The sequence below is a fragment of the Apteryx mantelli genome, unplaced genomic scaffold (assembly GCF_036417845.1).
Source record: "Apteryx mantelli isolate bAptMan1 unplaced genomic scaffold, bAptMan1.hap1 HAP1_SCAFFOLD_40, whole genome shotgun sequence".
NCBI lineage: Eukaryota > Metazoa > Chordata > Aves > Apterygiformes > Apterygidae > Apteryx > Apteryx mantelli.
The window spans coordinates 1,183,487-1,207,450 of NW_027118755.1; the positions used below are offsets into that span (position 1 = coordinate 1,183,487).

At 47.5% G+C, this 23,964-nt stretch overlaps 2 protein-coding genes across 2 annotated transcripts in view; both read right to left on the reverse strand.

The window, feature by feature from the left end:
- Window positions 1-23,964, reverse strand: part of LOC136996504 (SUN domain-containing protein 3-like) — a 512,910-nt gene that overhangs the window by 320,422 nt on the left and 168,524 nt on the right. The gene's annotated exons all lie outside the window — the stretch shown is intronic.
- Window positions 15,186-16,464, reverse strand: LOC136996481 (olfactory receptor 4E1-like). Its single transcript, XM_067317403.1, has 2 exons — window positions 16,453-16,464; window positions 15,186-16,109 (listed from the first exon to the last, which is right to left on the reverse strand). The coding sequence occupies exons 1-2, from the start codon at window positions 16,462-16,464 to the stop codon at window positions 15,186-15,188; spliced, it is 936 nt and encodes a 311-aa protein (XP_067173504.1).

The following is a 23,964-nucleotide window of genomic DNA, read 5'->3' on the forward strand; positions in this document are numbered from 1 at the left end:
CTAGAAGAGGGGTTTGCTCTGGGGTGTTCCCCAAGAGTCAATGAACCCCAGGTGCACCATGACTGGAGCCACAACACTGTGGGGTTGCTGCAGCCTGGATGCACACCTTCTAGCGACCCCATGATTGACAAGTCCAGACAAAGGAGAAGTGACAGGGCAGACCCACACCATAAACATCTCAGTGCTGTGGAGCCATTCCCCTCAGAACGACCTGTTAATGGGTGCAATTGTTGCCCACTGAGCAGTGTTGTGAGCTGAGCAGGAGGCTACCTGTTGAGATGCACACTGTTATTGACATACTGCTTTTGTATACCTGTGGGCTGGCATTGTTTTGACTGGCTGTGGTGGAGCGCAACTACCTCCCCCCACCCCATCTGGGGCCCAAAGTGTGGTGGAGCACAACTATTCTGCCCCCCCACCCCATCCATCTCAGGCCCCAGCTGACCGCAAATAACTGACAGCACCCAGGGCTGACCAGGAGGAACTAGGTGATACTGGTTGCAACTGGCGAGGCCAGAAGTGGGCATGAGATCAGCAAAAAAGGGTATATTTTCCCCAACACGGCATGAGGTCAGCAAAAAAAGTACATCTCCACACCAAATATTGTATGAACATTAGTCAAACTCTGTGCCCATAAATAGCACTGCAGGCTAAAGCCCGTTGAGCTCTCCTGCACGGCAGCAGGCTGCACGGTGGTGAATCTCCTCTTGAGTTGGGACGTCTCTCAAGGTTACTCTTCTGGAGTTAAGAGAACCTCTGACAAGAAACCGTTGGAGCGGTAAGAATAGAATACTAATAACCTCCCCCGCCCGCGACACTGGCTATAAAAGAGAGGAAGCCACATATGTTTGTTGTGGACTGGGACCCACTGTCAGCTGGCCTGTGGACCTGAGGACCCACCCATCAATGGGAATACCCCTGATGTCAACAGCGTGGTGAGGAGAAACCGGGGAAAATTAGACCAGAAGGGTGCCCATAAGGTGTGAGAGCAGTCACTGTACTGTGCACCCATTGTTAGAGAATCTGGGGAAAACTGTACCAGAGGGGTGGCCCTCGAGGAAATGGTGAGAGTCATCATTGTATCATGCATCCATGATTGAACTGTAAAGCTCATATGTATATATATTTTTAGTTCTGTTATAGTTTCAGCTTTACTATACTTTTGTCTTTGTTATAGCCTCTTATCTTTAATAAATTCTCACACTTGACAAATGATGATCTCTCGAGTTCAGCACAACTAACCCTGGAATCCAGGTGAAACCCGGATGCCCCTCTAGTGGCGTGTCACACCTGGCTCCAGGATTTCAGTGTAGTGAGCAGATCTCCCCAGCTCTGGGAGACTTTCCTCAGAGTGGTGAGCAGGTCTACCCAGGTCCAGGAGGCCATCTTCATAGCAGCCTGCTGGTCTACACAGCTTCAGGATTTTGAATGGTAAGCTGGCCTACCTGACTCCAGAAGGCTGTGGGAAGTCACAGCGCACAGGTCCGCCTTTGGAACGGTCATGAGGTCTACTCAGTTCTAATGGGACTTAGTCGCATTTGGGGTGTTTGTTAGAGGTTTGGTGCAGAGGCAAGCAAGGAAGAGAGGAAGAAAATAACCAGCAGTGGATACTGATCAAGTCAGAGGCTGACTGAGTGAACTTAGCCCTGAAGAGTCCATGGGAACAAGAGGTTGCTTCCAAGGGTGCTGAGAGAATAGGCTGAAGTCATAGTGAGGATGCTCTGTATCACCTTTGAAAGGTCATGGAGATTGGGGGGAGTACCTGACAAGTGGCCAAAAGAGCATGTGTCATTCATCTTCAAAAAGGCCCAAAAGAATGATCAAGGGAACTAAAGCCTCTTTAACCACACTTTGGTGAGGAGTTTGTCATAGAGCATGTCCTGTTCAATCACATTTGAGAGTACACAAAGGAGAAAGTGACTGGGAACAGACAGCATGGATTTACCTGGGGTAGATCATGCTCAACCAAACTCATTGCCTTCTCTGACAAAATGACTGGATTTCTGGATGAGAGAAGAATAGTAGATGTCATCCACCTTGACTCCAGTAAGGCTTTTAACACCATCATCTGCCACACTATCCTTGTACCCATCATAGGTCCTTACCATCTAAATGGCTGGATACGCAGGCTGGAAAAAAATGGTTGAATGTTCAGGCTCAGTAAGTTGAAATTAATGGGTTGTATTCTACCTACAGGCCGGTGACAAATGGAGTACCACAGGGTCCTAGGACTTGCCCTCTTTAACATCTTTTTAATGATCTGGAGGAGCTGACAGAGGTCATAAAGTTTGCAGATGACATTAAACCGGGGCAACTACTTGATACACGGATGGTCAGGGCTGCCTTCTGGGGCACCTAGACAGGCTGGAGGAACGGGCTGACAGGAACCTCGGGAAGTCCAACCAAGACAAATGCACAGTTATGCACCTGGGATAGCCTAATCCCCCCCTACAATGATACGTGCTTGGGACTGTCTGGCCGGGGAACAGGTAAACAAAAAAGGTCCTGGGGGACTGGAGGAACGTTAAGCAAAACTTGAGCCAGCAGTGAGGAGGGCCAGAATCTTTCTGGGCTGTATGAAGAGAAGCATAGCCAGTAGATAAAGGGAAGTGATTACGCTTCTCTGCTCAGCACTCATTAGACCACATTCAGATACTGCATCCAGTTTTGTGCCTTCAATGAAAGAAAGACATCAATAAACCCGAGTGAGCTCAGCAGAAGGCCATCAAGACAGTAAGGAGCTGAAGCACCTGCCCTCTGAGAAGAGGTTAGGGAGCTGGGCCTGGCTAGGCTCAGCCTGGAGAAGGGAAGGCTTCAGGGGCATGTCATAGCATTCCTCCATTACAAACTTGTTCTTTTCTTTTCTTTTCTTTTCTTTTCTTTTCTTTTCTTTTCTCTCTTCTCTTCTCTTCTCCTTGGTTTCATTTTGCCTCCCCCCAGCCCTCCCCTTTCTCCTGCCCCAAGCTCACTGGGAGACCCACTTATTGCTTCACAAACAAAACAACACACTGTCCTACAGAAGGGAAAGGTGCTGTTTATTAATCTACGCTCTTTCTCTAATTGGTCAGTGTTTTTATTTTATTTATTTTATGTTATGTTATTCTATTTTATTTTATTTTATTTAAATTAATATTCTCTGTTGCTGTTCCTTCACTTTGGGGCCCAGATGTCACTTGGGGCTGAGGAAGAATCCCTGACCTCAGGCTGCCTGGCACCCCAAGGCAGCAGGAGGCCCAGGCAAGCCCTAACCACCCCACAGCCCTTCTCTCACTGCACAGGAGGAAGGCAGCTGTGGCTGCATGGGGCTGATCAGGTGTGGCTCACCAGGATCTGTGAGCTTTCCAGGGAAGGAGATTCCATGCACGTCATCTGTCTCTGTCTCCCCTATACACCCTCCAGCCATCAAGCACTCTGGGAGACGCGCTTATTACCAAGCCCAGAATGTGTGGGAAGGAAAGAAAAGATAAAAGAGAGTGGTACTTGACCCCAATGCCTCCCCTTTGCTCAGTATTCTCCCAAACCACCACAGGAGTAGGGTAGCACCAGGCCCAGGGGTGGGGCAGGTGGGTTGGCATCAAGACAAGTTCTACCCAGCTCATGAGTCTTAAGCATCAGGGGCCAGGCCCACCCGCCTGCTGAAACTGTGTGGAAATGGCTGTCTGGCTGCCACCCATGCTCGCCCATCTGCCATGGCAGAGCCAGTAGAGTGATGCCAGGTCTACCCCACACCCTGCAGAGGGTGAGGGGCATGCTGGAGCTGGACCCAGTGACCTAGGGGAGGCTGAGGGTGGCAGCTGACTTTTCAAGCTCTCAGGTCAACTAGCTCCTGAGCAGGGGAGGTAAAGAATAAAAAGAAGATGGGAGCTGGACCCCTCCTGACGCAAGAAGGGGCCTCCTGCTTGCACCCTCCCCCTCCACCACTGCAGCCCTCACCACCAGTGGTGGCAGGGAGGATTGGCACTGCAGGAACTGAAGGGAAGGCCACCCAGCTACCCAGCATGTGCTGGGGGCCAAACCCCCACCCTGCCTCGGATGACCAGCAAAATCTTGTGTCAAGGACCAACTCTGCTATGTACAAAACCCTGACCCAGAATCAGGTCATCTATGAATGATTTAGAAGTGGATTCTCCACTAACATGTGGATCACAATGAGTGAAAGATCATGCCACATCTGTCTGCACTCCGGTCCCAACAATGAGCAGCACATCACACTGAGAAGTGGCTATCCTTCCTTGCTCAGCACTCATTAGACCACACCTAGATACAGCATTCAGTTTTGTGCCTTCAGTAAAAGAAAGACATCAATAAACCAGAGTGAGTTCAGCAGAGGGCCATCAAGACAGTAGGGAGCTGGAGCACCTGCCCTCTGAGAAGAGGTTAGGGAGCTGGGCCTGGCTAGGCTCCACCTGGAGAAGGGAAGGCTTTAGGGGCATGTCATAGCATTCCTCCATTACAAACTTACCATGAATAAAGAGCCAGGCTCCTCACAGTGATACATGGCAGAAGAATGAGAGGCAATGGACATAAGCTCAACCAAGAACTGAACAAAGCTTTGGAACAAGGGCCAAGAGAGGATGAACTATCTCTTACTCCGCTGGTTTTCCAGATCCAACTGGACAAAGGTCTGAGAAACTTGGTGTGGATTCAGTGTTGACTTGGCTTTGAGCAGAAAGTTGGACTAAAGTCCTCCCAAGGTCCCTTCTGACCTCTGCGATTCTCTGATCTCTGGTGGTAGCTATTGCAGTTCCTATACGCATGAATTTCTCCTCTGCATCTGGGAGGAAGAAGTTTAATTCCAAATGACTTTTTTTCTTCAGAATGGGCCCATCAGATTAAGAAGACTTCCTCGCAGCCCTCAACACCATGCCAAATGAGTGTGATGAGAAACCAAATGAGAAAGTCATGGCATGAGTGTAATTGAGTTATGATGCCTTCTGGAGCATTGGTGGAGGACTGAGTTGGATAAAGAGACGAAACAAAATCCCATCTGGCCAGCTGCTTGGACTCTGCACTCACCTAACACCAAATCATCTCTGGAGAGAGAAGTAGTGAAGTGACAAAATCATTCCCAGCACAGTCTAGAACCCTTGCAGTGTGGATGGTCAGGAAAACTGGACTCCAGAGCAAAACAGGGAATGATCCATAGTGACAAATTAAACATATCCGTACATTCTAGTATGCCTAAGATCCTTTGCAGATCCAATAAAATCCAGAAGTATTTAAAGACCATTAAGGGTTAAGTAGGTTAATTTCATCACTAGACATGATTTTTTTTTTTCCTTACTGAAATCAATAAAAGAAAGATGAATGGAGATTTACAGGAAGAAGTACTTCTCTTTGGCACCTGAAAAATGCTGTGTGCCTAGAGGTGCTTACATTTTCTGCTGAATGTAGTGCTGAGTCTGGTGTTAGGTGTGTTAAAGTATACTTCAGCAAGGACAAATGCAAAGTCCTGACCTTGGGAAGGAAGAATGCCTCCCACAATACAGGCATGAGACTGCCTGTCTGGGGAGCTGCTCTGCAGAAAAGGGACGGGGGGATCCTGGCCAAGCGTGAGCTGAACGTGAGCCTGCAGCGTACTCTGGCAGCAAAGAAGGCCAACAGCATGCAGGGCTGTATTAACAGAAGCACAGCCAGGAGACCAAGGGAAGTGATTATCCACCTCTATTCAGTACTTGCTAGTCTGTATCTAGATACTGCATCCAGTTTTGCTCTCACACACACACACACACACACACACACACCCCTCCATACAGGGGAGCTGTGGAGAAACTTGGACGAGTTCAGTGGAGGGCTACCCAGATGGTCCAGGGCTGAAGCACTTATCCTATGAGGAGATGCTGAGGAGGCTGGGATTGTTCAGCCTGGAGAAGGGAAGGCTTCAGGGGGACCTGACAGCAGCCTTTGAATGCTTACCAAGAGGTCACCAAGAAGACAGAGCCAGGCTCTTCATCACAGTGCATGGTGGAGGATGAGATACAATGGGTAGAAGCCACTGTTGAGCTCCTCGCTGGTGGGAGGGGCCGCTGTTCTTCAGCTCTCCAGACCCCTTGGACATAGCTGTATGTCCATAGGCCAGAGGGTGATCAACTGCTGTGTTCCAAAGCAGCACTCCCAGGCACCTCCAGCACATGTGACTGGCTCATGAGAAAAGGGTAGGGCAACTCCCAAGGGCAGGTAGGAGCAGCTCCTAAACTGGTTCTTTTGAAAACGTTTTTCCTTCCCATTTGGTGCAGGAGTCTCCCAGTAGCTCTCTGGCAGCTCCACAAGTCTCTGCCAGGTATCAGGAACCACGGAGACCCAGAGACAGTGGCAGGTTCCAGCAGCTGTTGCCCACTTGCAAGAGGGTTAAACTGGACACCGCAGCATGGGAGGGCCCAGTGCCAGTTCCAGTTTGTGCCATTTGAATGCAGATGGCTGGTGGTGCCCTGTGCACCTCCACCAGCTACCAAAGGCTTCAAGGACTTTGACTGGTTCCCTGTCTCAGGGAATGTGGCAGTGCTGGTGCTGAGGCCAGAGACATAACCTCTCCTGCATGCCGATCTATACGCACACACACAGTCTGCTGAGGTGTTCCGGGAGCCCTCTGGCGGGTCGGTGCTTCTCTGCTCCCCATCATGGGAGTGTAGGGGTGCCAATGTTCGCACTGTAGTGGACACTCTCTTGGAGATGCTGATCCGCACCCATATGCAGTGCCTGCTGCTGGTCCCTCCTCAGTAGCTATGCTGGCCACCTGAGCTGGCTCACGACTTGAATGTTTGTTTTCCCCAATCAATGAGGCCACTTGGGTTGTGTCAGAGAGGGCTGCCAGCAGGTCAGCTCTTCTTTGCTCACTGTCATAGAGGGCTTGGGGCTGTAGAGTGTTCAGGTAGGGTGGTGTCCTCTCCAGTTGGATTCCCGTCATATTCAAGGTGCTACCCACTGGAGCAAGGGTGGGCAGGCATGTGCCCTCCCGCTTTCCTTGGGCTTTGTCACTGAATCAAGCTTTCTGATTCTGGAGGGAGATCCACTGAACCTGCACCAGGCAGTAGCCAGGTTTCTAAGCAGGGCTTTCCACTTCCCCCTCAGCAGATGACCACGTCCCTCTATTCAACATATATAAAGCTTAAAATCCCAGGCTAGGAAGCACATTTGAGTGATGTGAAGACCTCCCTTAGGCACCTCTGCACTCTCTGAATCCAAATGTTTCTGTAAGGCTTGGGGTGGAGTTCATCTGGGGCCCACATTTGTATTATAGACAGTTGGCTAATGCCATCATCAAGCAGGAAGTGAGAGACTTGGTTCCAGGAAATGTTCTGCTGGAGGGAGTTGCAGCTCACAGATGCAGTGTCTCAAAAGAGTGACACATGGAGGGGGTGTTTGATAAATAGCCACATAAATAGAAATCATTAAATTTGGTTGACCTAATCCCACTCTTAAAATTAGGCAGGATGAATTCCAACCATGGAAAAGATCTAAAATAAGCCAATGGGAATCCATTCTGAGCTACCTCACCTTCTCTTGGCGTGGTTATCCTCAGAAAGTCTGAGCCCTCAGAGCCCTGCCTGTAGAAGCATTGTAGAAATATGCCTGTGACTTGTGCCTCTGTGTGGTGGTGGGGTATGGCACTTGGAGTGCCATAGTGTTATGCCAGTGTACATCACACAAAGATTTGGGGGGGGGGAGGGGAAGTGCTGTTCTGAAAACCTAATGTAAGAAAGAGGTTAAATATTGAGAAGTTGCAGCTAATTTGTGAAATAAGAGACTGTCAGGAATAAAATTAAAGAATTTTAGTTTATCATCATCATCAAGAAGAAGAAGAAGAAGCAGAAAAAGAAGAATTCCATTAGAGCGTTGTGCTGTTCATGTAGTGGTAGTAGCACTAATTCCAAGACTTCCTTGAGAGCTTCTGAATTTTTCTTTGACTCCAGACTTCATCCTGCTTGGATCCTGAAAGGACTACCTCAAACCTCTACAACCTCCTCTCCGCCCAGCTCTTTTTTCTCCAGGACACTTCCTCATCACTTTATCACACTGTCTACCCTTTATTTTTAAGTTGACTAAAGTTACAGTAATCCCTCATAAGGCCCTTCCTGCAGAAGTCTTCTCTACGTGCTGATCTGATTTGTATCACCTCATATTATGTACAGCTCCATCCTCCTTCTGTGGAGCTCCATTGGATGTTTCTTTCATGCCCATTCGCCCTCACAACCTTTTTTGTATTGCAAGCATACTGAACGCCTTCTAAAGTAAACCATGTATCCCACAACTTCACCCCTTTCCAAGTGCAGGGTGTGATTCTTCCATTTTTGGTCCAGAAAATATGTAAAGCTTCCCAGAATCACAGAATGGCTGAGGTTGGAAGGGACCTCTGGAGATCATCTAGTCCAACCCCCCCTGCTCAAGCAGGGTCACCTACAGCACGTTGCACTGGATCCTGTCCAGGCGTGTTTTGAATATCTCCAGAGAAGGAGACTCCACAATCTCTCTGGGCAACCTGTTCCAGTGCTCTGTCACCCTAACAATAAAAGATTTTTTCCTCATGTTCAGATGGAACTGTCTGTGTTTCAGGTTGTGCCCATTGCCTCACGTCCTATCGCTGGGCACCACTGAAAAGAGTCTGGCCCCATCCTCTTGACACCCTCCCTTTACATATCTGTATACATTAACAAGATCCCCTCTCAGTCTTCTCTTCTCTAGGCTAAACAGGCCCAGCTCTCTCAGCCTTTCCTCAAAAGAGAGACGCTCCAGTCCCTTAATCATCTTAGTAGCCCTTTGCTGGACTCATTCCAGTTGCTCTATATCTCTCTTGTATTGGGGAACCCAGAACTCGACACAGTACTGCAGCTGTGGCCTCAGCAGGGCTGAGTAGAGGGGAAGGATCACCTCCCTCGACCTGCTGGCAATGCTTCCTGCTCCTATGATGCTCAGGATACCATTGGCCACCTTTGCCACCAGGCACATTGCTGGCTCACAGTCCACCAGCACTCCCAGGTCCTTCTCCGCAGAGCTGCTTTCCAGCAGGTCAACCCCCAACCTGTCCTAGTGCATGGGGTTCTTCCTCCCTAGGGACAGGACCCTGCCCTTGCCTTTGTTGAACTTCACGAAGTTCCTCTCCACCCACCTCTCCAGCCTGTCGAGGTCCCTCTGAATGGCAGCATGCCACCTTGTGTAGGCAATGCCAATGTTATCAGCATGACCAATACGAGGCATGGTTCCCCATCCTGAAGTACATATCTAAAATGGGTCAGAAGAAGGGTGATCTCAGAACTCAAAACACACCCCTTGAGTGTTCAGATGGCATGGACACTGCTGATTTCCCTCTCTAGAGAGTGTCAGAGGCTGGGTCCGCTTCTATGGAAAGAAGTCTTGCCCTGAAGCCTCAGGCCTGTGGATATCTCAGATGGTTCTTCTTGGCAGCCCAGTCAGTGCCTGATTTAGTTTACTTGGTGCTTTTCCGTGACTACCCTTCCCCTCGTGCACCACCCCCCACTCCCTGCACACACACACACACACGCATGCACAGAAATCATAAAAATGCAAACATTTCATAAAAGATTGTCATAAAGACCCTTATTAGAACCAATAGCAAACTGTCCCCTCCTAAGATCTCTGGAGGAAGCCAGAAAGGTTGTAATAAGCACCAGAAAATGCCAGGAAGCCCAAGGCTTCTTCCGAAAGGCCAATGGGTCACAGCTGAGAGGCAGTGTTTGCCACTGTGTAGGGCTGGGATAGGAGTGCAGGAAAAGAGCTGTGTGCATGTAGGAATGTGGCTGGTACAGGCAGGATGGAGAACACAGAGCATGCGGTGGTCATGTTTAAGAAGAAGGATGTGCAGTTCACTGCTGGGATATAGTATGAATTTGAGGACACAAGCAAGTTTGGGACATCTTAGGTGACTGAGGAGCATTAGCAGGGCTTTGAAAGAAGCCAAATGGCTTGTTGGGGAGCTCAGACACCAGCAAATTACAGAAGCCCATAGCTTTGTTTTTCAGGCAACACCCAATGGGCATGGAGGCAGTGCTGTAAAGTGAGGGAGACCTGGAGTGAAAAAAGTCAAAGTAAGGTGAGCAACTGGGACAATCGCCTTGGTCATCCATACTGGCTCACCAATCTCATTCTCGTCCTTCCTGTGTTTAGGAACGACTTCCATGAACATTTGCTCCAAAACCTTCCCAGGAATTGAGGTAAGGCTGGCAGGCCTATAGTTCCCTGGATCTCCCTTGATGCCCTTCTTTCAAATGGGGATGACATGGGCCTTTTAGCAAGCATCAGGAACCTTCCTGATCACTCTTGTCTTTCCAAGATGATTGAGGGTGGGCTTGCAATGACATCAGCCAGCTGTCCAGCACACGCAGAGCCATCACGTCTGGTGCCATGGGATTGGCACATATGCCTCCTTTCACAATCCCCTTGGCTCCTTCATTGTCCCAGGATGCTACATCAAGGGGAAAGAAGATAGACAAGCAGAGAGTTATGCAACAGATTCCCAGATCAAGTCACTAACAAGCAGCTAACTTCATCCATCTGCACAGCCCTCCCTTTCATGCTCTCCCAGCTGCCTCCCCTGCCTCCTTCCCCATACCATAAGGAGTCTGGAGCTCCCCACTGCCCATATCCACCCACACACAGCCAGCTGTTCCCCAAAGCCTTCCCCTGCAGTGGTCAGTAGAGAAGAAACACCAAGCCAGAAAGGGAAAGGCTTGGGGACTTTCCTCCTTCTGTGGCCTTCCAGACATTGGCACAGAGTCCTCATTCAGCATCCTACTCTCACTGGCTACCACAGGGGGAAAACAACAACAACAACAACAACAACAACAACAACAACAACAACAACAAAGAGGCAATGGTCAAGTTACCATTCTGTGACTGAACATGAGGCTTCATTTGGAAGGCTTTCTTCCCTTCTTGTCATACTCAGTTTCCATACTCATACTCATACTGTCTGGTCTGTGGTCTCAACCGTGAGGACTCCTGATGAGTCCTGGAGGGATTTTCTTGTGGGAATTCCTTTTCTACCTGAAAGAAAATAAAGGCGTGTGTGTGTGGCAGGACTGCAAAGCAAACTTCTCCCAGGCCACTTGCAGCATCATTACATTCTCTCCCCAAGACCCACTGCTCCCTCCTCCACATCACAGCACCCCACTCTAGCTCCTTCAGCAGCCTTTCAGCAGCCTTTCAGCAGTGAACTGATGTGTCCCTGCTGAATATGACAACAATCACAGCTGTGACATCCCGGCGCACCTGCTGCAGGGCTGCAGCTGGACACAGCCAACCCTGACAGCACTAGCTCAGAGCCACCCCAAAGGCCATCAATGCCAAAGGGAGCAAGGACCAGAAGATGTTTTGGAGCTATGCCCGTAAGAGATCACTGATATCTCTCATCAGAGCCCGTGGGATTGTGGGTGTTGAACATCTGGCCCAATGATCTATTGGAAGCCAATACCGCTTCACTGAGTTTGTTTCCAGAAAATGAATTGTCCCAGGCTTGAAAACAGGTATCCAGGCTGTTTTCACCTTGTTGAGGTTTGGCCCCCTTCTCCATCTGAAGCAAGGTAGGGGCATTTGGCTTTTTAAAGCACAGTTTCCCAAGACCTCTCTTTCTGGTATTTCAGTGGATGTTCTGGATGGCCTGGGAATCTCACATGGACAAAGGAATGAAATATATGGGAAGGAAAGAAAGAGGAAGGAAAGTGTGTTCCCAGAAAGCAGGACTTTGTCATAAATACGCACTCCAGATTAGAACACCTCTTTCTTGCAGAGCTCAAGCCTAATGCCACCTTCTTAGTACATGGGAAATCAAATGTTTTCCATTCCTATCAAAAGGTTCTAAACACAGCCACATTTCACAGCTAGAAGGAGCCACTGGAGGTTTCTTCCACAGCTGTCCTTGGAGCAGAAGGAAAGAATCACTGGGGACATGTAGACCTGGCATCTTAGCCACTAACGCTGACACACAGAACCTGTACATAAACAATTGGAAATCAGTGCTGGATCAAATTAACAATGATAATGAGGTGAACCTGGTCCTCTTCTCTGGTTCACAAACCTGAAACCTCTGAATTGCAGAAATGAGAAGGAATTAACCTTAAATGTGGAAATGTGCCTTAACCGCAAGGGCCCTCATCTGCTGTAGTGCTTTGTTTGCCACCACTCAGATGAGCACTTAACACTTTCAGTGTGGTGATCCTGCAGAAAATCAAAACCTGTGCACTGGCGACCAAAGACCGTGCTTTGAAAAAGGCAAAGGACCACTGTAGGAACATTTATCCCCATCAGCTACTCTACACCATCCTACAGTAGGATTTTGTTTGTCAAATGTGGACCACTCCAAGCAACCCAAATTGGAGAAATTAACACCCTTCCTAGAGCCCTACCTACAAAGAACTCCAGGAGAGGGCTGGAGGCTGTGATCCTCAGCAGCTCAACCAGACTATGGCATTCTCATTTGGCATCTCCTTCAAACCTCGCACACAGCAGTGCCCTTGTGGCTGCCTCTGCACCCCTGAAGTGCTGCAGCACTGGGAATCAGAACGGAGAGCTGAGCCAACACCGAAGAGCCCTGCCAGGACTGAATCGGAGATGGCAGAGCAGGGCCCCAGCCTGGCGCACAGCATCCCCCCTCTGCCATGGAATGCCCTGTGGGCTGGCTGGACGTGAGGGCCGGGGCTCAGCCCATGTGCTCAGCACAACACTGTGCAGTGCAGCCAACTTGCAGAGACCCTTCACGCCCCCTAGCCTGGAGGGGAACTGCCCTGCTGTCTGCAGAAGCCTGTCACTGCAATTCAAGGCCCTTCCCTGCCCAGGGCACCTGCCCAGACCTACCCCAGAGCAGATCCCTGTCCTGCCTGCGCCCACCAGGGCACTGTGGAGGCCCTACCGGCTGCCTACACTGGGAAGCTGTGGAGGAGCCCGCTGATATCACAGGCCCTGGCATCATGGGGGCCATCTCTGTTCCCCATTGCTTGGCAATGGGGGAGTAGATGGTTGGAGCTGTGCCCGTCCCCACCCTCCCTGCTGCTGGGAGGCCTGCGGTGTAGCCCCACTGCATGGAGAATGAGGCAGTGTGTGGCACTCTCCTCCCCACCCCAGAACCCCCTGGGCAGGGATCCAAAGGGTAGAGGAAGGAGTTGGGGGAGATGGGCAGGCATGGAGCACACACCCCTTCCCACAACAAGCACCATCCCCAGACACCTGTGAACCCCTCCTACCCTCCTGGGCCTAGAGCTTGCCTGCTTCACTGACTGATTTGGGCCCATGAACATGAGCTGACCTCGTGATGAGTTCCTAGATTGCTTCTCCTCCTTGGGTCATGCCAGCTTTCAAAGGCCAGTTGTGTCCATAATGGACGTGGTAGGGAGGCAGCCACCTGCAGCATGTGCAGACTTTGTACCTGCCCTCCTGCTGGCAACGAGATCATTACATGTGCCCTCCTGACAGCAGAGGCAGACACTGAGGCTTGCATCCCCCCATCAGACCATTGTTAATTTGGATGTACACTGCTTGTTCATGAAGCAGAAAAAAACCTTAGTGAAAGATTTACAGCAGGACTTAGAGGAACTAGCTATTCTAACCAGCTGTAATTCGTATGATGGAGGCAGAGCAAGAGTGGGAATTAAATGGTGGCAGGGCAGGGACCAATCCCTACCCTGTAGAAGTAGACTGTGAGCTCTTTGAAAGTATGGGGTCAGCACAGCTGGCTCATGAATTGCTCCAGCTCTCGGGTGAGGTGGTGTAGACTTACAGCAGTACCAGAGCAAGGGAAATCTCTCACTCACATGCAAAGTGCTTTAATGTGCTACAAGAAATACAGCTGAGAAGGGCTGGGAGCAGGCAGAAGCTAGTCTGGCCTCCAAAGTACCTTTGGACACTGTAAAAAGCATCTGTGCTGGAGCTTTGTTCTTGATCAAGAGACAAAAAAGCCCCTTTACCTCCTTCAGCATAACCCAAGAGGTTCTCAGGAGCCCTCTAAATGTGCAGCACTGCATAAAGATCTGGCTGCGGGAGGATATAATGCCCCACTCTCTCTCGGTATTTTCTTTAGCCTACCACTAAGAGCAGTGGGAGGCTGCTGAACTTTAGCCATTTGCCCATCAGACAGGTTCTCTTCCCACTGATTTCCTGTGTCTAGAAAAGGAAAGCCACTGGCTGTGAGGGCAGTATTCTTTGTTTTCTTATGTCTCTTGATGAAGGAGGCTGTTTTGCAAGAGCTAAGCATTAACATTGGTCAGCTACCTCAGTCTAAAAGCATGCAAGTAAAACCCCACTATGGTCCTTGGCAATTTGTCACAGGAGGAATATGTGTCACGCTTTTGCCCCAGAGAGGAGTATGCCTGTGGCCCAGAGGACAAGGACTATGAGCTTCCTCAGCTGATGCTACAGTACCATCATCTGTCTGCATAGCATGTGTCTATCTGCTCCTTTCCCTGATGGCAGTGGAGACTTGGGAGTTTCTATCTCTCCTCGCTCCTTGTTCCAAATCATAAGCTGCACCCAAAGTTGTGCTAACACATTTGTGCAGCCATATGGAAAATAGATAAGTAGATGTATCTAAGCTAAAAGTATCATTTGATTCAGACACCCTGCTGAAAATGGGCAAAGAGCTCAGATCTGCCTTCACCTGCTTATTTAGCAACATCCTGCGTAAAGAAAAGATCTGTCCTGCTGCATGCAGGGAAAGAGAGGCAGTAGGGTTTGGGCTAAAAATAGCTGTCTGCACAAAACCTGTACATCCATGAAATCCTTATCTGAATGAGGACAAGTTTGAAACTCTCAAATTCAGCCTAACTACACAGGCCAGAGGAGGAAACCAAATGAGTAGTCTTGTGTTTGCTAAAGCATTAACTTCTTCTAGGAGTACGTAGGGTGAAGGGATAATTTTCCTTTGAATGGAAGAAGTGTTCCTGCAAAATACACTTAGGCTGCTTAGATGAAGAGCCCAAAGGAGCTGGGTCCTTAGAGCACAGCAATCTAGAATATCCTTGGCATTTGTATTTCAAAACTTGTCCTCTGATAAATGAGCTTAAAGCATCCCTCAAAGAACTTGTTGTGGATGAGAGCCAGTGCCATTGTTTGATTTCACCTCAGTGCTAAGGGTGCAGAGAAGTCAAAAGCTGAAGATACATGCCCAGAGAACACCCTGGAGGGAGGGGATAGGGACAGACAGTACACAGGGATTGGCAGCCTTCCGTTCACTCCCAACAGTGTCACTTGTCTTGGGAATCAATCTGCCGCCTGCGTAGCTTTCTCAAAGCATTTTTCATGTCCTCATTCCTAAAGGTATAGATAATGGGGTTCATCAGAGGGGTAATGGCCGTGAAGAAAACTGACACGACTTTGTCTGCAGCTAAACTCTTGGCTGGCCTGAGATAGATGAAAATGCAGTGTCCCAGGAAAAGCGTCACCACTGTCAGGTGAGCAGCACAGGTAGATAATGCCTTGTGTTGCCCTTCCGAGAGATGGTTCCTTAGTGAGACCAAAATGACCACATAGGAAGTCACCAGCACCAGGAAGCAGACCACAGAGACGAGGCCTGAGGTAGCGACAAGGAACATTTCTAAGACATGGGTGTTTGTGCAGGCCAACTTAATGATCAAAGGGGCATCACAAAAGAAGTTGTCAATGGCACTGGGACCACAGTATGGGAGACTGAGGGTCAGGGCAGTGAGGGACACAGAATGCATCAGCCCTCCCATCCACATGACCGTGGCCAGCTGGAGGCACATCTTCCGGCTCATGATGGTGCCATAATGCATGGGGTTGCAGATGGCTATGCAGCGATCATAGGCCATGATGGTGAGGAGAAAGATCTCTGTGCAGGCAAAGAGGTGGAGGAAGAACATCTGTGCCTCACACCCCTCAGAAGAGATGCTCTTCTTGTCCACCAGGAAGTCAGCCAGCATCTTGGGCATCACCACTGAGGAGGGGCAGATGTCAATGACAGAGAGGTTGCTGAGGAAGAAGTACATGGGACTGTGCAGACGCTGGTCATGTGCAATCGTGAAGATGATGAGAATGTTGCCCAAAATAATCAGCATGTAGATGACCACGAAGAAGGTGAAGAGGGCCAGCTCTACAGCATGGTTGGTGGTGAGGCCCAAGAGGAAGAACTCACTCCCTGTAGTGTGATTCTGCCACACCGTGTTTACTGCTGCGTTGCACCCAGGAGAAAGAACACGGAGAAAGGAGAATTAAATTTATGGTATGAGAGGACAGAACATGATGACAATCATACAAACTTGAGCTATATGGAGGAATAAAGGCAGAACAGCCTAACAGTTTCACTCAAAAGGTGATGCCTAATATTAGCAGAAGTATTCAAGTTTGAAGGACAAGCGAGTACCGGAACAGGTTTTCAAAGGAGACTGTGGGCTTTCTTCAGTTTCCAGACAATGCAATGCAAGCTGACTTACTTCTCTGACTTACTCGGGAGCTATCATGTTGCAGGAAGATTTGCCTCCTGGCAGAATGTACCTCAGGATCCATCTTTCCTGATTCCAGGTGTCTCGTTTAAGCTACCTGTCTGCAATTGTCAGACATAAAAGGGATGAATCTGTGCCTGCAGTTATTCCTCTTCCTTCACTGTAGAGGAAACCAAATGATTAGTGGAAGACTTCTGTGTTGGGCATTGCAGTTTAGTGAGATGACATCTGAATAGACTTCAGGGAAGTCACTGCTAACTTCTTCATAGATCTCATAGACTGGGGATTTAGGCTTTCACTAAAAGATCATTTTTACAACCCTAGATACTTGTTGCTGCTGTTTGCTAAGTCTTGCCTGGTTTTCCAACCTCCTCCCAAAAGTAAGAATACCCAGCACAGTCTCCAAATGTGGTATGACACCACCTTTTCCTGCTAGGTAGCTGTCTGCAAATTCATTTGAGTGTGGCATTCACTTCCCCAGCTGCAACCTTGCTTGGGGAGAACAGATTCACCTGCTTTTCTGTCAGAAGCCAGTCAGAAACCTCAGCTGCTTGATAGCTGATGTATTTATGAGGGATCAAGCAATGCAACACCTGCAGTCACAAATTCAGTGACCTTGAATATCTCTGCCCATTCCATATTCCAGTGTTCCTGTGATTTTATTTTCATTTTGAAATGAAAATCTAAAAATTTTGGCAAACTAATCAAAAGTACACATACACAAACACAAAATCTTGTCTTTGGAACAGGAGTGAGATGAGAGGACATTGAATAGGAACCCTGTCCAACAAAGGAGAAAGCTTGTTTACAGCGCATGGTTCAAGGCGGTCATACAACAGAAATAATGATGTGGGAAACGGCAGGACTTCTCAGAGTTCCCCACTTTGCTAAAATGAAACCATCTCTGAGTATGAACCCAGGGTTCTTGTATTTGGAAATCAATGTCACTGTGGTTTCCTTGCTGCTGATATGCTGAGCTTCTGAGAACAGGGCTAACCAAGCACCTGAACGCTAGCTACATTTCTAACAGTGCGTGGACGCTCCAGAAATGGCTGAATACCCCAATAGTGGTCTGCAGCTGTTACAAGTGGAGCCACAAGCCTGTAAAATGTACATTTACATTAGTATTTTCACCTGTTACAGCTCCCACGACTAACATTTTCATAGGGCTCTAAAGTTGCCAAGGACCCGCACAGAGGCTCCTGTCTTCATTTGGAGTCTGCTGAGAGACAGATACTGATGTCTCCAAAGACACCTGGTAGAATCAGATGCCTGATTTCCTCCTGTACTCAAGGTCTTGCATAAAGGACTGAAAAGCAACCAAACAGAAGTGTTGTTCTCCTTCCAGTCAACGTCTCAGCCCCTTCTCCCTGCAACAAACCCAAAAGCAAACAGAGTAGGGAGGAAAAACCGAGCTTACTTATGTAGTTTCCAGTGGTGTCCGGAAAAAGAATGATTGTGAGTTGAATTCCAGTGTTTTTTCTCCATAAAAGAAAAAGCAATTTTTGGTCTAAAAAATGGAGATGGATAAACAAATGTCTTCCTTTTGATTGGGATCCATAAATTCCTCTAGCCAGAGGTATTGATAGTTCCTGCAACTGAACAGGCAGGGTTTGCTTTGGTTTGGAATTTTTTTTTTTTTTGAGGGGGGGTGTGTCCCTCTAATATACCCAAGTTATCTTGTGCAGATGGTCCCCTCATACTGGAAGATCGTCCTGACATTTAACTAGTTCAGGCCTTTACTTAATAAACAAACAAACAAAGAAGCAAATAAATAAAATAAATCTTGATTGGTTACTTCATGAACAATGCAAAAATCAAAATAGAAACTGAACTTCCTGCCTACTTACAAAGCATTCCTGCCAATACGAAGAAGACCTGCCCCCAAATCAGAAGTTGAAGCTCAACACTGACAGGATAAACAGGGATGCAGAGGTGACTTACACCTTCAACCCTTCCCCGTAACAGCTAGTTCTGGAGAGCAAGAGCATGCGGTACTCAATTACTCTGAACACCAAATACAGAACCTTCTGTGCTGTGATGAAGTCATAGAGAACTGATAAAGCTTGGGCTGTGTGCTTGTCTGAAAGACAGATTTGGGACTCAAGAAATGTTAAATTCACGCCTTACTAGAGAGTCACAAAGGGATTTGTTAAATCATCTTAGGTTGTTGACAGTATAAGCTTTGGCAGAGATTTAATAAGTCCCTTGGGAGTAGAGCTGTGGGTCCAGTTAGTCACCCAGAAAACCTGTGTGGCTATAGTAGCTCACACAACTGTTCAAAGTCCATTTCAATGGCCTCTGGAGACAAAGAACAAATGTTCACCCATGCCACATAACTCGCTTTGCCTTCTTAAAGGTGTTCTTGGTGAACTAACACCAAGTTTACGCACTGGGAGAGCAGAATACAGCCCATGAGCTCTGCCCAAATGACTTGGACTTAGGAAAGGGATCACAAACTCAGTGTGGATGAAGGCCTCTGAATAAGAGCTGCCATGCTGAAAATCTGCACACTGCAACGAGTGCAAACTGAGTGATCAAAAGCGCCGATGGAGAACTGACAAAGGATTGCAGCTTCAGGCGTTCATCTTAAGGGATTTTCCTTAAAAAGAGAGAAATATTAATAAACGATATGCCTAAGGAATGGCATTCAAGCATTATGTTTCTTATCTCCTTGCAACAGTGACAAAAAGTCAAGTATGGGCAGGATTATTTTCTCTGGTTCTTCATTTGCATCTTTAGCTGCTCTGTCAGTAAGAACTATGGATGTTTAGAACAGCTTGAGAACAGTGTGGGGAAAAAAGGGAAAATCAAGCAAAGGAATTAACCAAGCCTCAGCTTCCTAAAATCTTACCTCAAAATGAGAACTTGCACATTGCTCTGAATACACTTCCAAAAAAAAAAAGGATAGAAAGTGATGTCTTTTGTATGGTAACTTAATGTTGGAAGGAACCCCTTTTTTTTACGTTTCCCGGTGAGGCAAGAGTTCAAACACAGGCTGATAAGCATGGCCTAAAAGTTACAAAGTGAGGTACCAGGATTATCTGCACAGATAGAGGTTAGAAGCTGATTTGTCACAATGAAATTTGCCTACTGCTGATAAAGCTGAAAAAAACAGCAGCTGACCCTGGAAAGTGCAGCTGCTTTTGCTCTAGCTTTTATTTCTCCTCTGTGGCTACTTTTCTCCCAATTGGCTTGGGGAGTGCCCACCTCATGTACTCGTTTCCCAGGATGCAGATTATGGGATTTAGCAGGAGGTGAAGGCTGTGTTAAGAAGACTGATATCACAGTGTCCTCAGCGAAGCTGGTGCAAGGGCCGGAGTAAATGAAGATGCAGTATCCCAGGAAGAGCATTACAACCATGAGCCCGATGGCAGAAGCACTGAGGGCCTTGTGCACACCTTTGCACAGATGTTTCTGTAGCAAGACTAGGAGGATGCTGTAAGAGGCCAGTGGGACCATGAAGCAAGCCTAGAGGAGCCCAGAGCTGGAGATTTTCAGCATCTCAAAAATGTAGGTATTCGTGCAAACCGCCTTGGTCACTGGCTGTACATCACAGACCAAGCTGTCAAATTCTGTGAAGTAGGGCAGCTTGATCATAATTCCAGTCAGGCCATGGGGGATCCCTGTCCCCATGCACACAGCCCCAGCCAGCTGTAGGCGTACTCTCGCATGAGTGTGAGATGCTAGTGCATGGGGTTGCAGATGGCCCTGTAGCAGTCATAGGCTGTTACAGCAAGGAGGCAGATCTCTGTACAGACAGAGATAAAGGAAGAACATCTGGGACACACATCTTTCCAAAGAGATGATCTTCTCTGCACGGAAGAGGTCACCCAACATTTCAGGCTCTGTAACAGACGAATGGTGGATCTTGGGGGAAAAAGGATTGCTGAGGAAGAGGCATGTGGCTGTGAGAAAGTATCAGTCATGGTCAACGGACAGCATTACAAGGAGGTTGCCAGGCAGAGTCATGAGGTGGAGGGGCAGAAACACCGCAGAGAGGATCATTTGTGCCTCTAAGCTGGAGGGCAGTCCCCGACGGATGAACTCTCTCACTGTGGTCTGCTTCAGCATCACTTCTGCCATGTTTTTGGTCATGACAGAGGGGAGGAAATTTTTCACAGAAGCATCTTTTTTCTTTCTTCTTTTTTTCTTTTTTCAGGGGATGGGGTGAGGGTGTTAGTCCTTGAGATCTATTTTGATCCTCCCATATTGCTACCAGAAATTAGAAAATAAAGGGATGGAGAGACCTGCTGAGTGGGATTTATGCCTCCCAATTTATACCTCTCTGTAGATCCACTAACTGTGAAAAGACACTGAGATCATTAGCTGAAGTAACCAGCGCATTTATATTGGCTCTTAAAGCCCAGCCTTTTTACTTTCCTTTACCCTGCACATGCTGAGTCCTTCTTGGAACCCTGCTACATTTTTGGTCCTAGAGCTGTCTTGTGTTAGTGAACTCCATAACTCTATAGCAAAGGTTATTAATTCAAGAGCAGAGTTTAGTTGTCAGTGTTGTTTTGTAGCCTACTACATAAGAAACCCTTACTCTTTTCCACATAAAAGCCCGAGGTTATAAAATAAAGAGTTACATTTCTTATAATAAGCTTCATTTTTAATAGGACATACCTGCTAGTAAGATTTAAGGAAATAAATCTATTTACTTACTTACTTTTATATATATATATATATATATATATATATACACATACATTTAGTTATTTATTTATCAAGAAAAAAAAAGTATAGGGATAGGTTGATCAAAGCCTCTAATTGCCTTCAGGGAGACCAGGAGGCTTTTTGATGTAGCAAAGGTATTTACCTGGTCAGTGAGGCAGCAGTGATTACAGAGTATTTTCAGTAGATTAATTGTCAGCTGGAGCAGTTAACAAAAGGCAGTGATGGATAATCCATCACTGAGAAATAACACAAGAAAATAACAACAACAACAACAACAACGACAATAACAATAAAGAAACCCAAACCACAGGACTGCATTTTCTCCTTGAAAAACCTGCTTGATTTGCAATACAATTTGAATTCAGCCCTGTGTTCACTAGAAGATCAAAGCAGGTGACACATTTATAATGAAACCAGCTAAGGGTCAGTATTCTATTAAAAAAGTGGGATATTTGCAATCATGTTGGTGGTGTTAGGCTGAATTACACTGGGCTGACAGGTGGAATAGTAAAATTGAAAAAATACACTGCATCAGTTTTCCCTTATAAAAATTCCTGTGAAAACAGCACCCAAAGAACCAGCACTCTAAGTGCAATCACTCAGAACAGTTCCTCTCAACTCGTGGGAACTGGGGCTTTTAAACTGAAGCACAGAGACCATTACTGAGATATTCAAGTTCTTACAGACGCAGGCACACATCCTGTGACAGTCCCTCCAACACCTGAATGACTACTTGGGAGAGTTACTGAACTGCTGCAAAACATTGTGGTGGAGCTTCCACACTCATGCCAGAAAGCTGGAATGTGTGAATACTCTCAAGTCAGATGCTTTTAATACATAGACAGTAGGAACAGGCTGATCAGTACTGTCAAATTACTATTGTGTGTCGAATGTATAAATGTTTGTATACTGTGGTAGTCATTTAAGTTACATAGTAGCATTTATATATATATATATATATATATATAATTAAACTGTAGATGTGTAATTTACAAGTTTAGGAGCGTGTGTATTGCTTCGATATCCTAAATTGAACCACAGCTCAGCTGGTCTGGGCCATTTGCTCGAGCTAAATTATCACATTAATTGCCATAGTCAGAACAATACAGGCTTAGCAATGGATACACTGATTGAATAGGCTTTACCTATGGAATGATTAGAAAAGGCCACTCACTTTTCCTGACCCTAGATGGCATGAGACCTGAGCAGCTGCTAACTGGCAGAAACTGAACAAAATTTAAAAGCAAGTTGAGACCTCTGAGGACTGTTAATAGCTCTGGAGTGAGGAGCAGGGGGTGCCAGTTCTTCGCCGTGATATTGTTAAGCCTTTTGTAATCTATACAGGGCCGTAGTCTTCCTCCCCTCCTCCTGCATGAGGAGCCAGGAGGAGAGGTAGATAAACCACTGTGCCAGATTGTCCTTGAGGTATTCTTTGAGGGCTGCTAATTCAGGGTGGCAAGGCACCTCCTTTCTTGGGACAAGGTCAATGTGGCAGTCATATGTGTCATAGAGTGGTAGCGTTTCTTCGGCCTTCTTCTCAAAGACATCTGTAAAGTCACTCATAGTGTTTTGGAGGGAGTAGGGCAGTGACTGAGGCAGAGGGAGAGTTACAGTCCTGGAGCCTGGGTGATTCAGGGTGGCAGGCTGCGGGGCTTGGCAGAGCTCTGGTGGTGCAGGGATCTTGGTTCTGAGGCTGTGTGTGGTGAGAACAGAGCCATGGTCTGTAGGTGTCGTACTTGGCCCACTTACCTCGCAATTATGTTTCTTGTTTTTTGTCTTCCAGGGAAGTGTTGTAGGGCTCTTGGCATCAATCAAGTCCATGGCAGCCATGCAGCCAGGAAACTGCTCACAGAGTGCAGAGCCAGGGACGTGGGAATCTCTGGACCAACTCATAAAGGTGCTGTGGTGGGGGACACAGTCATAAGATGATCCTGTAGCAGGAGAAAGCCTCACAGTCACAGCCCCTGGTACTCATGGGTGATTCAAACCACCCTGATGTCTGCCAGAAGGGCAGTGCAGCTGGGCACAAGGAACTGAGCAGGTTTCTGGAATTCACAGAAGATAATTTCTTGGTGAAGGTGATTGATGAACTGACTAGGAGAGATGCTTTGTTGGACCTGATACACTGGAGGGCATGGCTGCTATTCAGAGGGCCTTGACAGGCTGGAGAAATTGGCTAACAGGAACCTCCTGAAATGAAGGAAAAGCAAATACTATGGCTCGAATCTGGGTGGAATAACCCCATGCAACAGTGCAGGCTGTGTCCAACTATCTAGTAAGCAGGTCTGCAGAGAAAGATCTGGGGATTCTGAAAAACAAGAGCTTGAAAACAAGTCTGCAGTGTGCACTTGCAGGAAATGAAGGCCAACCACACCTTGGGTGTATTAGTAAGAGTGCAGCCAGCAGGTCCAGAGGGAAGTGATCCTTACCCTCTCTTTACTACTTGTGAGAATATCTCTAAGCATTGTGTCCAGTTTTGGACTCCCCAGTACATGAAGGACGTTGACATACTGGAGCAAGTCCAGTGGAGGCTCTCAAGATGCTCAGGGGACTTGAGCACATGATGTACAAGGAGATGGTGAGGAAACTGGGCTTGGTCAGCCTTAGGAGGAGAAGGCTAATGCAACACCTTTTTGCTCTCTACAGCTACCTGATCAGCGGATACAGAGAAGACAAAGCCAGGCTCATCTCAGATCTGCACAGTGATAGTACAAGAGGTAAGGGACACAAGTTGGAACATGGGAAATTCTTATCAGATATAAGTTTTTATTTAATTTCTTATTATTGTTATTATTATTTACCATGAGAGTGGTCAAGTACTGGAAGAAGTTCCCCAGAAAGGTCACGGAATCTCCACCCTCAGAGGTGTTCAAGACTTAACCAG